Below are 13,977 nucleotides of genomic sequence, written 5' to 3' on the forward strand. Positions count from 1 at the left end.
AGGGAAACCTCGGATGAAAGCGGGGCTCCCTCCCCTCAGGCCCCCAGCCACATTCCCAACAGACCTGAGGCGGCGGCGTCCAGCCAGGCTCGGGGCTTGTCTCTCCCCGGGGGACTGGCGGTTCACATGGCCGCGCTCCGGGCGCCAGGAGGGGAGGGGAACGCGGGGGAGGGGGTCTGGGGTCCGGGAGGGGGGAGGGGGACGCGGCTCAACCGCGGGGCCCGAGCGGAGCCAACATGGCCGGCGGGGGAGGAGTGAGTCGAAGCCGGAGGGGGCGGGGAAGCTGCGGTCGCAAGAGAGCCGCCTTTCGCCGCCGGGTCCTAGCGCCGGACATCCCGGCTCCCTGACCCGGATCTGGGTCCTAGCGCCGCGGCGTCACCCTAGCTTACCGGTAAGCTACCTCTGCACTGTTTCATTGTGGGCGGTAGTCCCGCATCACGTTGAGCAAGCTGAAAGGCGTGCCCTGAACCCAAGGTTAACCTCAAAGACTACACCAAATTTCTAGGACCAAGACATGTGCCAGTCCCCTAAGGGGGGGGCGGGGCGGGAGATAGGATAGGGAGATCATTTCGGGGGCAGCTATTTCCCATGATAAGTAGTGGAAAAGTGGAAGTGCAGGAGCGGAAAGGTTAGAAAAAATTAAATCCTGGTATAGAGGTGGAAGAAGGCAAGCTCCATCTGCTGCCCACTCACCTGCCCCGTGGATGGCAGCCCGGTCCTGCCTGTATCACCAATTTCCCGGCGACATCAGCAGGACCCTGAGGGTCAGGAAGATTCCTGTGGGTAAGAAAAGGAACCTTAAGACGAGAAAGGGAAGGCCAGAGTCTAGCCTAAATCTGGTCAGACGGACAGGGGAGGAACAGGAAAACTGACCAGCAAAAAAGGTGCCCCAAATCACTTTTTATATAGTTACAGTACTTTTTCTGATAGCGCTATATGTGAAAACTTCTGAGAGAAGAAAGGAAAAATCTATCACCTAAAATGTCTATTGCAGAGGCCCAGAATGGAGAACAGTGTCATATGTGATGTTAGAATTTAGAGAATTTCTAGTTCAATCTTCTCTTGTTAGATGAAGAAATTATGGCCTGAAGGGAGTAACCAACTCGTTCAAGGTCAAACAGTGGATAAAATGTGACCAGAAACCAGGTTTTTTTTCCTTGCAACTCAACAGACTTTGCAGGCGTCAAGATAATTCCTATTCAATTCATTGCAATGCAGTTTTACAAACAACTGCCTAACTGTGCAAAACTCAGGCTGAATTCTCTGGAAGAGGAACAGTTTCAGAGTGGGGATGATGAAACTCTGGCAGGTTGCAGGGGTCAACAAATACTTTTTTCCTCTGGGAGTCTGGGGAGGAAGAAGATCTGAAAACTGGGTGGGACCAGAGTAAGGCAGGACCAAATCCATCAGTCTAGATTGGATTTTCTTGCTCCACAGAGAAGTGAGTTCTTCCTGAGTTTTGACAGACTTCATTCACCACAACAAACAAATGGCTCAGAAAAGCTAAGAAGGAAGTGAACTTCAGCAAAGCTCAAAGTGTGTAGGCCAGAGACAGGCTGAGGAGGGTTAGGAGGATGTCTCTCCTCCTGAAAAAAATAGGTTGCCAGTAGGAAGGAGCAGACAGAAATCAAAATCCTTTTCTCCTCCACGACTCAATAACAGATTTATAGGGTCACCTTGAATAAAAAATCAAGACCCCTAAAAGCCTACTAACCTCAAGTCTCTGGGTAAATAGGGATCACACTCAGGGTAGAGGGAGGGTCCCTTCTTCTGGTGAAAGCAAGGACCCAGCAAACTTCTGCCTAGGAATGCCTCCCCCATCCCCCAAATAAAGACAAGTGAAGAAGAGAGCTCAGGGCATGGAACTGGCTTCCTAAAGGGACAAGAGAGAGAGCTAGGTATCCTTTTTCTTTTTCTCTTGTTCCTTTTCCAGGGCAGATGAGGGCGAACTTCCTACCTCCCGCCCCCTATCAGTGGGCAGGACAGTAGGAGGCGGGCGGCAGGGGAGGAGCCTGCTCCAGTCAGACGGGTGTAGCCACGCCCCCTTCCCCCACCACCACACACCCACACACACCCACCCGCTGGCTCCACTCCTCTCCGGAAGAGCCGGTTACTCTTGTGCCCCACTGACTGCCCCCACCCCTTCCGAGCCTCAGGCCTAGTCTCCAGGGCAACCCCTAGGACTATCCCAGCCAGGAGCCGTTGGGAAGAAGGGTGTTGGATAGGAAAGGGCTACTCGGGATTAGAAAAGAAAGTGAGGCAGGATCCATTCTTTCCCATCTGATTCAGAAAGACTACAATCACCCTCCTCCTTGAATGAGACCCCTCCTCGTCCCTTCTAATCAGAGGTCTTCCTTGCTCTTTGAGTAAGGATGAGGCTGGGGTGTCAATATGCCAACAGCTGGGTGTTTCCTTCTTGCCAGAAGCCACCCCAAAGAGCAGCTGTGCTTCTCCCCCACATCCAGACGACAGAGGGCAGACTGACCCTTTAGATCCCCAGACATTCCTCAGTCCTATCAGATGTGGACAATTTCTACCCCATCTCTCTTTAGGAAGCTACTAGAAACAGGAAGGGGCAAATGGTCATTTTTTTCAGCAACTTGTGAGAAGAATAGCTAGAGAATATTCTGAACCTCTAACAAGCCAGGCCAGTGGGCGGGTAATAAAGAGAATGGGGAGGGAGAAATTAGCACCTGCTCTCCCTTTCTCACCCTCCCTGTGTTCCTGCTATACCACCCTGACTGGGGTCAGCTGCCATAGTGCATGGCTCCACTGAGAAGCCAGAGGGCTGGAGCTCAGAGGGGAAAGAGACAGAAAGCAAGAGACGGCGGATTCGTTTACATCCCTCTACTTCTCCCTCTCCCTGTCCAGGCACTCCTGGAATTCAACCCCAACCACCACTGCTGACCACCCTCTCCTTCATCTCCCATCCCCACCCAGCTCCCTCTCAGCCTGTGAAACATGACTCAAATCCAGACACCCTGTCCCTTCATTCTGGAGTGTGTTGTACTGGGGACAGTGGGGAATGAGAGGGCAAGAAGAAAAGGGGCAGAGCTAAGGTCTCAGCTGGATTTGGACGGAGGGGATAGGGTAATTATCAATATTAAAGACCTCCCTTGCCCTCACTGGCTGAAGGGTTCACATGTTAATAGGGTCTAGTGGGGAGATAGCCTTCAACCTGTTAACCATTCCAACCTGTCCCACTCTCCTCTCCAGATTAATGGAAAACAGTCTTCTCCCCCCACACCCTCCCACCCCGTATTTTGGGGAGGCCAGATTCTTCTCGCCATCAAAAGGACCTCATTCGTCTTCTCTCCAAATTGGTATGGTCCCCTCAGATTCAGCAGTCTTCTTTCAAACTCTCCAAGGAGCTTATCCAAACTGGTCTCAGAAGAGGATGGGGAAAGACCTAATTTCCTCAGGACTTCTTTTGCATCTGAATAGAAAAGGCCGGGCTTCCCAGGCCTTCCTCACCACCCCCAACACCCTTAGAGACTTAGTCCTAGCCCTTCATCCACTGTTCTCCAACAGCCCCTTAAGCCCAGAATCACAAGATTCTGGGTGGCACCCCCCACCATTCCCTGACTCTGGGGTAAGAGCGGTCTTAGGCGCGACTGGCCCACCCCAAGCTTAGAAGGTCCCTTCCCACCTGGGTTGGTGCTGAGATCGCACCCCCGAAGTCTCGGAGAAATGACGTACGGTGAGGGCTTCAGGAAAGCTTTAGATGAGAGTTAGTTGAACTTGAATGGCTAAACGGAGCAGGGCCTGAAAGTGACTCTAGGCTATGATAACCCCCACCCCCCTTACTACGGGGAAGGAGAGGAGTTGGGGTGACGGTTATTCCCCCTCCCATTGGAGGTTAGGATGGCGTGGGAAAGCGATGGTTCCAGAGGGGAGGGGGCAATATCCAGACCAAGGGAGATTTTTCTGGCGAGGAAGGCGCGGGGGAGGGGGAGATCCTGGGTCCAGAATAGGAGGGGTACCCGGGAGAGGTTGGCCGAAAGGCGTGAGACGCCTCCGGATTCCGGTCGCAGAGGACAGGGGAGAAATGCGCGAGTAGATAGTGCGGGGGAGAGAGGAAGGGCAGCTCCCGCAGGGGGAGGATCAGATCCTGAGTCCCGGGCAGCGCGGATCCCGGGTAGAAGACCGCAGGGGCGGCCCGCCTTGGGACTCCGGGACCGGACGTGGGTGCCAGGCCTCACCTGGAGCAGGGCCGGGCGGTGGCGGCAGCGCAGGTGGCCGAGCCGGGCGGCGGCGGCGCCTCCTCCCCCAGCCCTGGGCCGCCGGCGGGGCGGGGGGGGAGGGGGGGAAGCACTTAAAGGGGCAGGAGCTACTGGGGTAGGGACAAGCGCTCGGGTAGGGCTGTCGCGAAGAATCCGCTGGGGGAGGGGGAAGCCGGTGGCGTCTCCTAGGGGCCAGAACCAGGAAGAATCCCAGATGGAGGAAGAGAACAGATCCCCAGGAAGAAGAGACAGAAACTTCTGTGGTGAAGTGGGGGATGGTGGTGGGTTAGAACCGGAGGACCTGGGATAGCTCCACCCGCGCTCCGGGAGACACCGGCCGAGATCTCTTCACAAAGGAGGGCCAGGAAGGCAGTGAGAGTCACAAGGACTCCGGAGGAATAGAGAGGTGTCCGAGAGGAAACTCACGGCCGAGCCTGCTGCGGGTAACGCACCGCGGCCCTACTAGGTGAACAGGTTCAACTCCTCGGGAGCTCAAGCCCTACCGCTGCGGGGAGACGCAGCCTCCTTCCCCCGGCACGACCCAAGTGTAAAAGCTTCTGGAATCAGGAAGCCACGAGGGCAAAGACCTCCTAGGCCTGTCAACCTCAGTCTTGCCTCTGCCTGTCTCTCAGTGACTGGAGCGTGGGGGGCCGCCAGTAGCTGCGCTGGTGAAGCTGATGTGGGACCGTGAGAATCGGCTTTATTCTAGTTCAGTTTTCCCCCAACCACCGCCACCCTTGCAGCAACCTCTGGGGCAACAGGAAGCAGCTGCTCAGTGCAGCCCCCACCTGGTGGTGGGTCGGGGTGGGGGAGGAAAGAAGACAGGGACTTAAAAAGGCCTGGGAAAAAATAGAGGGAGAGGCACCTTAAAAATTCTCCAACGTGACCAAAAGTGGGCTTTACTTTAGAGGGGAGGCCACCAATGAGTGCTGTAAAATATTTCTTGAATCCCAGCAGCTTAATGGGGAGGCACAAGGGACTGGGGGGTTGAAGGGGCGGGAGTGGGGCGGGGGGGAAGCCCCCACCTAAGGGGCAGTCCAGGCTCTTCCCTGAGGCTGGTGCTTGCCAACGCTGACGATCCCTTGGTCAGCAGCCTCACCAGCTGAGTCCTGTGCCCCTATAGTCTGGTTTCCCCTCCTTCTCCCCCCAGAAGAGCAAAGGTTAGGCCCCACCCCTGCTGAGTCAGCCAGGGAGGAAGGTAGGCATCCCTCAGGCCTTCCCGGGGGCTGGTCCTCATACTTACTCATGTCAGGCTGGCAGGGCTCCAGGGCTGGGACCACCAGCTCCTCACTGTCCTTGGTTCCCCCTTCACGTGCAGGCTGGTGTTAGATCCTCCCAAACTATGAGCTGGGAACTAGCACGAATCAAAAAGCCAATGTATGCTTCCTGCGAACCACAGACTGAACTGCTGTAGGGTGATGTCCCTGTGTGACAGACTGGGGTGGGGAGGGAGGAGGGAGGGGCGGGGCTTTCTCTGGGTGGAGAGGGAGGAGGCGGTGAGGACAGGGCCGAACCAGGAGAAATATGGAGGAAGGTTAGATCTGTGTTGACACCCTAGTGGCGTGGTACCAGGAGTGGTGAAGGGGGAAGGAAATAAATAGTTGCAGATAGTGAGAAGGAGAAGGTTCTCGATGAATGCTAAGAGACAGAAATGTGTGGGGGGAGGGGTAAAAGTATGGGAGAAACCACCTTTAGGATCCCAGTTCCTAGGTCTTTCTGCATCTAGATAACATGGGAAAACAGAGCAGAGAGGGTGGACCCATAGCCCGGGGACTTCTGCGTCAGCTTGTTACCCATTCCAGAGTCAAAACCTAGAGGATGTGCCCACACCCCCGTAACTCAGCATTTCCCCAAATCCAGGCTTTCCTAGGGGCAAACTACTGAGCACAGGCGGCTCAGGGGCTCCACCTTCCGGCCAAACCGTGACACAGGACAGGCTGGTGCCAAGGACGTCAGAGGCAGATGGGAGGAAACTTAAAGGTCCCTACTCCACCCCTGGCACCTCTCCCAAGGCCCCTCCCCAACCTTCAGCCCCCAGGGGCCTCTGAATTGGGATCTCAGTTTATCCGGCCCTGCTTTTACCCAACTTGAAAGCCTCGGGGTGGAGCTTATAGATTCAGCCTCCTCCTTAGGACAAAACCCCCAGCTGGTTTGTAAACAGTCATTAGCAAAGAACCATATCCCAGCAAACGGCCTTCATGGATTTCAAAATGGTGAGATCAGTTCTTGCAAAGCCTTCAGTCCTACCACCAGAGGGCAGATGGGTCTGGGTCTGGGCCTACAAAAGAACATCGAAGGGAACACCTAATGGGCACCAAATCCAACCCTGCACTTTAACAGGCAATTGTTAGGTGGCTATTCTTGTAATCCTGCCTAAATGAAGCCTAAAATGAAGGGAAGATTGTCTACATTCCATTATTTAGCTCAGAAACTCAAGCCCAACAACCCTGAAAATTACCTCTTAAAAAAATTTATTTTGGCCACACCACAGGGCATGTGGACCTTAGTTCCCCAACCTGGGACAGAACTTGCACCCCCTACAGTGGTAGGAGTCAACTGCTGGACCACCAGGGAAGTCTGAAAATTACTCTTCCTGTAACATTTTTTCCCCAATTTTCTTAAGGAATTTTAGCAAACCTCAAAATAGGCCTTAAGGAACTTTATATTCTGCATTGCCGCAAGGAATCAGACATACAAGTCTTGCCCAGAATATGTTAGGAGGTAGTAGTCAGGGACACCTTCTGAAAAAAATGGTGGTAATAGAAGAGAGCCCTTTTGACTCAGTTTTAATCCCTCAGAACATGCATCATTTCCAAAAAATTTAACTCACTGATTGACCTGTGCCTTCTCTTAGAATAGCAGTTATTTCTAAACCCATTTTCCCCAAAATGTTCTAAAAATCCTTTTGCTTTTTAAAAAAGTAGGACTGTACTACATATATTTAAGAAGCAAAACTCAACTTGAAAAATGACATAAAAGGGCCAAAAATGAGGCCCTATTAGGATCCCATCATTCCCAGGAAACCCCCTCACAAGACTAAACTATTCAACAATGCAAGACAATGGCTTTTCTTTTTGGATGGCCCCATTTTCTAAAATACTATTAAAAACTTCAGTACTGGCTGTGTTGTCAGGACCAAGAAAAACAGACAGATGTTGAGGGATGTACATTTTATTGGAAACCTTAAATATTCTTCAGACAGAACACAATGTCTTCAATCAAGGCTCTCACGTGGCCTACAGAGAAAACTGCGATTTCCGGATTAGGGGCGAGGAGAGGGACACCATGGAGGATGAGTGCTTAATTTGCCAAAAGGACCCCCTCATGAGTGCTCTTCAGCCAACTTATCAGCTTTTGCCACAGCTTCTTCAATGGGTCCCACCATATAGAAGGCCTGTTCTGGGAGATGGTCATATTCACCTATATGGAAAAAAAAATTCAACTGGTGAGAAGTGAAGGATATTAACTTCTACAGTGGTTACATACCTCACCACTTGAGGCCACCAGTCAGAACGTGATGAAATCCTGTCATCTTAGGTTCTTTTCTTTTCTTAAACTCGCCTCACAATTTACAAGAAATGCTACAGTACAGATTAAGAATATATGGTCTGGAGTCACATAACTCAGGTTCAGATTCTTTCTGGCTGTATGATAATGGGGCCAGTTAAACTTTCCACGCTTCAAGCTTCCTAATGTGTAAAATAGGATAATAATGCCTTCTTTATAAGGATGTTATAATTCACTTAGAAGAGTAGCTGGCACTGAAAACTAAGACTCACTAAATATAAGGCTCACTCTCAGATGGTATTTTCAAAGAAAATTGATGGAGAATAACTTATTTTCATATATAAATTATGTAATTAGGCATAATATATATTGCTTGATGGTTCCTTGAACAGGAACACAGCACAGCATTCAAGGAAGTTCAGCTTCTATGCCACTTTATGTTCAGCCTTATACTGGAAATCTCACCTGCCAAAATCTGCTGGAATCCTTTGATGGTCTCCTTGAGGGGTACCAGCTTCCCCAAATGACCAGTAAAGACCTCAGCCACCTGGAATGGCTGAGACAAGAAACGCTGGATTTTCCGTGCACGAGACACAGTTAACTTGTCTTCTTCAGAAAGTTCATCCATACCCAGGATGGCAATGATGTCCTGGAGGGATTTGTAGTCCTATGAAAAAACAAGATTAGAGACGCCAAGTAAATATTTACATTCCTCAAATTTGGGCAAAACTTAAGGGTTAATACAACTTTATATTCACAATGAGCTTTGTATAGAGCATTTTAGCACTTTACTGCACTTAACTGAAACAAATCAGTTAAATGAGGGTCATGAGGGCCCTCAGCTAAGACTGGTATCTTGTTTCCCCTACTCTGAATCTATCAGGTGCTGTTATAAAAAACTGCGACTCCAAACCTGGAAACTCAGGAGACCTCATTAACACTCACTAGGAATACTAGTCTCTTCTTTCCTTGCTCTAAAGCAAATCACACAAATTTCCAGGAAGATCTTGTCCTAATATAGTCCCCAAATTCCCTCTACGACTTTATGGCCACTGATCTCACCTGCAGAATCTTTTGCACCCCGCGGGCAACATCATAATGCTCACTGCCAACAATGTTGGGATCCATGATGCGAGACGTGGAGTCCAAAGGATCCACAGCTGGATAGATGCCCAGCTCAGCAATAGCACGGGACAACACAGTGGTAGCATCCAAATGGGCAAAGGTAGTGGCCGGGGCAGGATCCGTCAAGTCATCAGCAGGCACATAGATAGCCTAAAGTGAATCAAGAACCCATTAAGAGCAGCAGGAAGCCAAGTAATTCTACTTAAACCATCCCCTTTTCTGACCCCTCCTCATTATGTTACTCTATCTTCTCAATATTCAAGAGTCCAATGGAGACTCTTACACTCCTAATGCAGAGTATTAGTGGTTATATATTATCTGGTTCCTCCAAGTTGTAATGGAAGAATTTTCATTGTTACTCCTTTTGTTCTTCATCCCACTTTTTAACTCTAAACCAAAACACTCGCCCTACTATATGAGAAAAATGAATCATGAAAGTTAAAAAAATTTAGACAAAGTTTTTGATAATTTTACTATATATACCATCTACATACATTTGAAAATTGTAGTAGCCAGTGTAGTACATATTTAAAGCTCACTTCAAAGTTCTCTTCAGGTTGGAAACCACTATTTTGTGATCTACATTTACATATACACCTTCAATTAGTTCAGATGAGTGGTTTCTTAATCTTTTAGGGTCTTTAACATGCACACACAGAATTTTAAATATTATTTAAGCTCCAGTACTTACTTAAAAAAAGTAACAAGATTTTATACCTCTGTACATGCCTTTACACAAATTAGACCTTCATCCATTAATTGTTCTCACCTGTACAGAGGTGATAGATCCCTTTTTGGTGGTGGTGATTCTTTCCTGCATGGTACCCATGTCAGTGGCCAGGGTAGGCTGATAACCCACAGCAGAAGGGATTCTGCCCAATAAAGCAGACACCTGGGAAAAAAAAGAAAAACCGTTATCATTAGCCTTATCTGCATCATTCCATAGAAAGGTCAAATGAACCAGGTTCTCCCAAGCCTACCTCTGAGCCAGCCTGGGTGAAGCGAAAGATGTTATCAATAAACAGCAACACATCTTGACCTTCTTGGTCTCTGAAGTACTCAGCTACAGTCAGCCCAGTCAGAGCGACCCGGGCCCGAGCACCAGGTGGTTCATTCATTTGACCGTACACCAGCGCTACCTGCAGCAATTATAAACAATCAGAAATCCTGGCAGAGGAGTGTGAAAGTCATCTATCCAAGGTCACCAAATCAGAGAAACTACCAAAAAACTCTCCTCCTCAGGTGTCTAGGTTTTTGTTCATAAATTTCCTTTTCCTTTTACAGCTGCAGTTCAAAACAAAAGATAAGTTCTTTTATTACTGAGGCAAAATTCTTCTGGCAGGAAGGAAATAAACTGTAAATATGTGAAAGGCACAAAATAGGGTTGAGACATTAAGAACCACGTTTGATGTCCCCAGAATTAGCTTTCAAATGATGGGTCTAGATATCAAAAAAACAAAAACCCAAGAAATGTTATCTAATATTAAAAAGGAAAATGCAATGTACATGAGTGTATTAGAAACAGGGGAAAATACTGATAGAACTTTCCTTTGTAGGTCCTAGGACAATAAAATGAAAATACAAAACAAGTCAACTTCAACAGTTTCCTGACACTACTTATACGGACATCAGCTCAGTGCTCACCTTAGAGGTAGTATCTTTTAAGTTGATAACACCAGACTCAATCATTTCATGGTATAAGTCATTGCCCTCACGGGTCCTTTCACCAACACCAGCAAACACAGAGTAACCACCATGGGCTTTGGCAACATTGTTGATTAACTCCATGATCAGTACTGTCTTGCCGACTCCAGCACCACCAAAAAGCCCTACATGAGGTTGAGAGAAAACAAATTAAGAATTTCATTTCCACAAAAGCAAACTTCAAAAAAAAAATTTTGTTTCTTTCCATCTTTTCCCTTCTCAGAAATGGCATCTGGCTTCAGCAAACTCAGAAGAACGAAAGTCAGAAGCTGCTCATCAGTGAGGGATGTTATCTCAGTAACCACTCATAACATGGTAGGATTTGTTTCCCACATTAGGTTTGGAAAATATCTACCTGTCATTTAACATACCAATTTTGCCACCCTTGGCATATGGAGCTAGCAGATCCACAACCTTGATACCAGTAACCAGAATTTCTTGTTCCACACTCATCTCCACGAATTCAGGAGCCTCAGCATGAATAGCAGCAAATCTGTAAAGGCAGATGAGAAGATCAGTGTCTATTCATCTTATTAAAAAGTTCTTCTCAATTCTCAAGCCTAACCCTTTACTCACAGTCTCATCTTTTATATAACACTCTAGACAAATTACCACCCACCATCGAGCCCAAATACTCTGCAATAAAAGGAATTTCATTATCTCAGGAAGCAATAATCCCATTCCCTGACAACTCTGTCATGAAGTTTTCCTTTTACAGAGTCTAAACAGCACTTCTTCATATACCAATATGAAATACAAACACCACTGGTATTAAGATGAACTGAAATAATCAACCTCTGGAGTTCAGTTTTCTTCTTTATAATCAGATTTTCTGCATCATTCATTTTCTTCATAAGAAATTGCATTGTGTGGTTTAAAGAAATGACTAGAGCAGCATTTTAGGGATTCTCTGCAGAAAAAGTCTGCTATAGTAGATGGTGCCACCTTAATGTATAAAGCTGCTAGGAAAAAGTTCCTTTGTGTGTAGATACAACAACAGGAATACTTACTGCTTGGTTTTGATGGGACCCCTCTCATCAATAGGTTCTCCAATGACGTTCATGATTCTACCCAAGGTCTCAGGGCCAACAGGAATTCTGATTGGTGCACCAGAATCCAGGACTTTCTGACCTCTAACCAAGCCTTCTGTACCATCCATAGCAATGGTCCTTACTGTGCTTTCACCTGTCAGATATAGGCATTGCAGGATTACACAGAAGGACAAACTGGCTTCGTGGTATTTAATTAAGTTGTAGCTGGCATTAAACACCTAAGTCAACCAAGACTTCTTCTCAGTACCTAAATGTGGCTTCAGCAAACTCAGAAGAACGAAAGTCATTTTGATAAAATCATCATAGAAGACAGCCTGGTTTTGAGGGATATTTGGGTCGAACAAGATCTTTAGTATTCCTAACAAATTCTACTTACCCAAATGCTGAGCCACCTCCAAAACCAGCCTGGTCTCCCTGCCTTGCACCTCCAGGGCATTTAGGATGGGAGGCAGTCCCTCATCAAACTGGACGTCCACCACTGCACCAATGACCGCCACGATGCGCCCGGTGGTGGCGCCGGCCTTTGGCGATGGAGATGCTTGAGCGGCATAGTCTCTGGCTAACAGACAAAAAAGATGTTAAAGTTGCGGTTAGCACAGTTAAAGGTCATCGGACGCCCGGACTTAACTCACAAGGACTAGTGAACGCAGCCCAGGCCCGGCCCCCTTCCGCTTGCACGGAAGGCGGGTCCAGAGGGAGGGCCGCGCTGGAAACGAAGAGCGAGCCTTCACCATCTTTCCATCCTCATGCACAAAACTCCATTATTCGAGAGCGCGAGCGGTGCCCCCATTTCACGGGAAGGTCAATGCACCTGCTCGCACTATTACGTCACACAGCGCCCCTCTTCCAAAATAAGACGGAATTAGATTGTCCCTGTTCTTGTTCTTCCGCCGTTAGAGGGCAGGGCGCTGGCCCTGGCGTCCTTCTAGCACCACAGATCCCTTAGGCCGGAGCAACTATTGGCCCCAGGCTCAAGGTCATGGGACGACAGAAGCGAACCCAGCTGCTAGAGCAAGGCACTTACCAGGCTGGAACGCTGCAGGAGCGGCCCGCAGTAAAAGCTGGGCTTGCGGTAGCGGCGCTGAAGGGCTGAGTCCCCGCAAGGCCCCGGAGGCTGAGGCAGCAGCCACACGACCCACAAGTCCCAACATGGCGGAGCCCGGGTGGAGACTGAGCGCTGCAGCGATCTGGCCTCCAACTGCCAGCAGTTGGAGGCGAGACCCACTCTGCGGTAGGCACGGCCATTGGGTAATTTTTCTGCTTATCACTCTGGGCGCTGCTGCTATAGGCCAATAGTCTCTCATCTTCTCAATCATTGGCCAAAATTCGTGCTAATCTGAATTCCTTTTTTTATTGGACAATGACTGGCTCGGTGCAACCCTCAGAACTTTGAAACATAATTGGACAACAGGGATGTCAGTCGGAGAGAGCCCTTGGAGGAACTGCGTTTGGGAAAGGGGCCGAGTTCCTGTGCGGAAGCACGTGGGCTGTCTTTGGCTGTCCTTGGGCTCTCTCCTTAGATAGGACCTTGAGCTAGGTGACAGTCTCAGGGGCGGTTTTATGGAAGTGGTAGCCTCATGAGGCAACATTGACTGACCTTGGCTAGTAGGAGTCTTCTCTAGAGTCAAACGGTTTTTCTTCCGCAGTAGGGAGATTGGAATTTTTTAGACAATTCAGCAGGTCGGGAATCTGGACAGAATTAAAGCTACAAATGAAAGACACTCATGTAAACCAGTCTTTTAAAAAATGTGTGCTGGGCATTGAGGAGGCAAAGATAAATAAGACTTAAAAACAGATGAGCAAACAATACAATAAAGTGTGATAGGTCTTGGTTAGTACAGGGTAAAACAGATGGAGGAAGGGATAAATTTAGGTCATCTAGAAATGTGAAATGTAGGTGGAATTGCCTTTAAAGTGGAAGAGGTTGACAGACCTGTTGGGAAACATCCGTAGAATTCCTAGGGTAAAGTAGGAAGGAAGACTATTCCATTATATATTTGTATTACACAGCATGTTTCTTTTGTGGTACTGCAGGTGAGGAAGGTTTCAGGTGAGGAAGGGGAAAAAGAGGCGAGTAAAGAGATGAATGGAGAAGGCAATGGCACCCCACTCCAGTTCTCTTGCCTGGAAAATCCCATGGACGGAGGAGCCTGGTAGGCTGCAGTCCATGGGGTCGCTAAGAGTCGGACACGACTGAGCGACTTCACTTTCACTTTTCACTTTCATGCATTGGAGAAGGAAATGGCAACCCACTCCAGTGTTCTTGCCTGGAGAATCCCAGGGACGGGGGAGCCTGGTGGGCTGTCATCTCTGGGGTCGCACAGAATCGGACATGACTGAAGCGACTCAGCAAAGAGATGAATACA

The 13,977-nt window shown here is 48.7% G+C and overlaps 2 protein-coding genes and 2 non-coding genes across 13 annotated transcripts in view; all 4 read right to left on the minus strand.

Annotated features, from left to right (window-relative positions):
- BAZ2A (bromodomain adjacent to zinc finger domain 2A) overlaps positions 1–6,260 on the minus strand; it is a 35,639-nt gene extending 29,379 nt beyond the window's left edge. For 2 of the 10 annotated variants that reach the window (XM_055578037.1, XM_055578080.1), the window contains exons 1-2: positions 5,467–6,260; positions 694–777 (exon numbers count right to left, since the gene is read on the minus strand). The gene's annotated coding sequence lies outside the window, so the exon portion shown is untranslated. Of the gene's footprint in view, positions 1–64; positions 205–693; positions 778–1,714; positions 1,910–3,649; positions 3,669–4,524; positions 4,993–5,466 lie in introns of those variants that run through there. The other 8 variants (XM_055578058.1, XM_055578081.1, XM_055578062.1 and 5 more) reach the window with 6 other exon arrangements.
- A 1,118-nt stretch (positions 6,261–7,378) lies between these two features.
- Positions 7,379–12,804, minus strand: ATP5F1B (ATP synthase F1 subunit beta). Its single transcript, XM_055578130.1, has 10 exons — positions 12,636–12,804; positions 11,988–12,170; positions 11,570–11,744; positions 10,931–11,052; positions 10,500–10,684; positions 9,836–9,994; positions 9,625–9,747; positions 8,793–9,005; positions 8,196–8,397; positions 7,379–7,643 (listed from the first exon to the last, which is right to left on the minus strand). The coding sequence occupies exons 1-10, from the start codon at positions 12,760–12,762 to the stop codon at positions 7,546–7,548; spliced, it is 1,587 nt and encodes a 528-aa protein (XP_055434105.1). The 5' UTR covers positions 12,763–12,804; the 3' UTR covers positions 7,379–7,545.
- LOC129642593 (small nucleolar RNA SNORD59) lies at positions 10,774–10,844 on the minus strand. The gene has a single exon (XR_008709845.1). It is a non-coding gene; the product is annotated as a small nucleolar RNA SNORD59 (small nucleolar RNA).
- On the minus strand, positions 11,847–11,921 carry LOC129642592 (small nucleolar RNA SNORD59). Its single transcript, XR_008709844.1, has one exon. It is a non-coding gene; the product is annotated as a small nucleolar RNA SNORD59 (small nucleolar RNA).
- Positions 12,805–13,977: the final 1,173 nt, after the last annotated feature.

The sequence above is a fragment of the Bubalus kerabau genome, chromosome 1, assembly GCF_029407905.1.
Source record: "Bubalus kerabau isolate K-KA32 ecotype Philippines breed swamp buffalo chromosome 1, PCC_UOA_SB_1v2, whole genome shotgun sequence".
Taxonomy (NCBI): domain Eukaryota; kingdom Metazoa; phylum Chordata; class Mammalia; order Artiodactyla; family Bovidae; genus Bubalus; species Bubalus kerabau.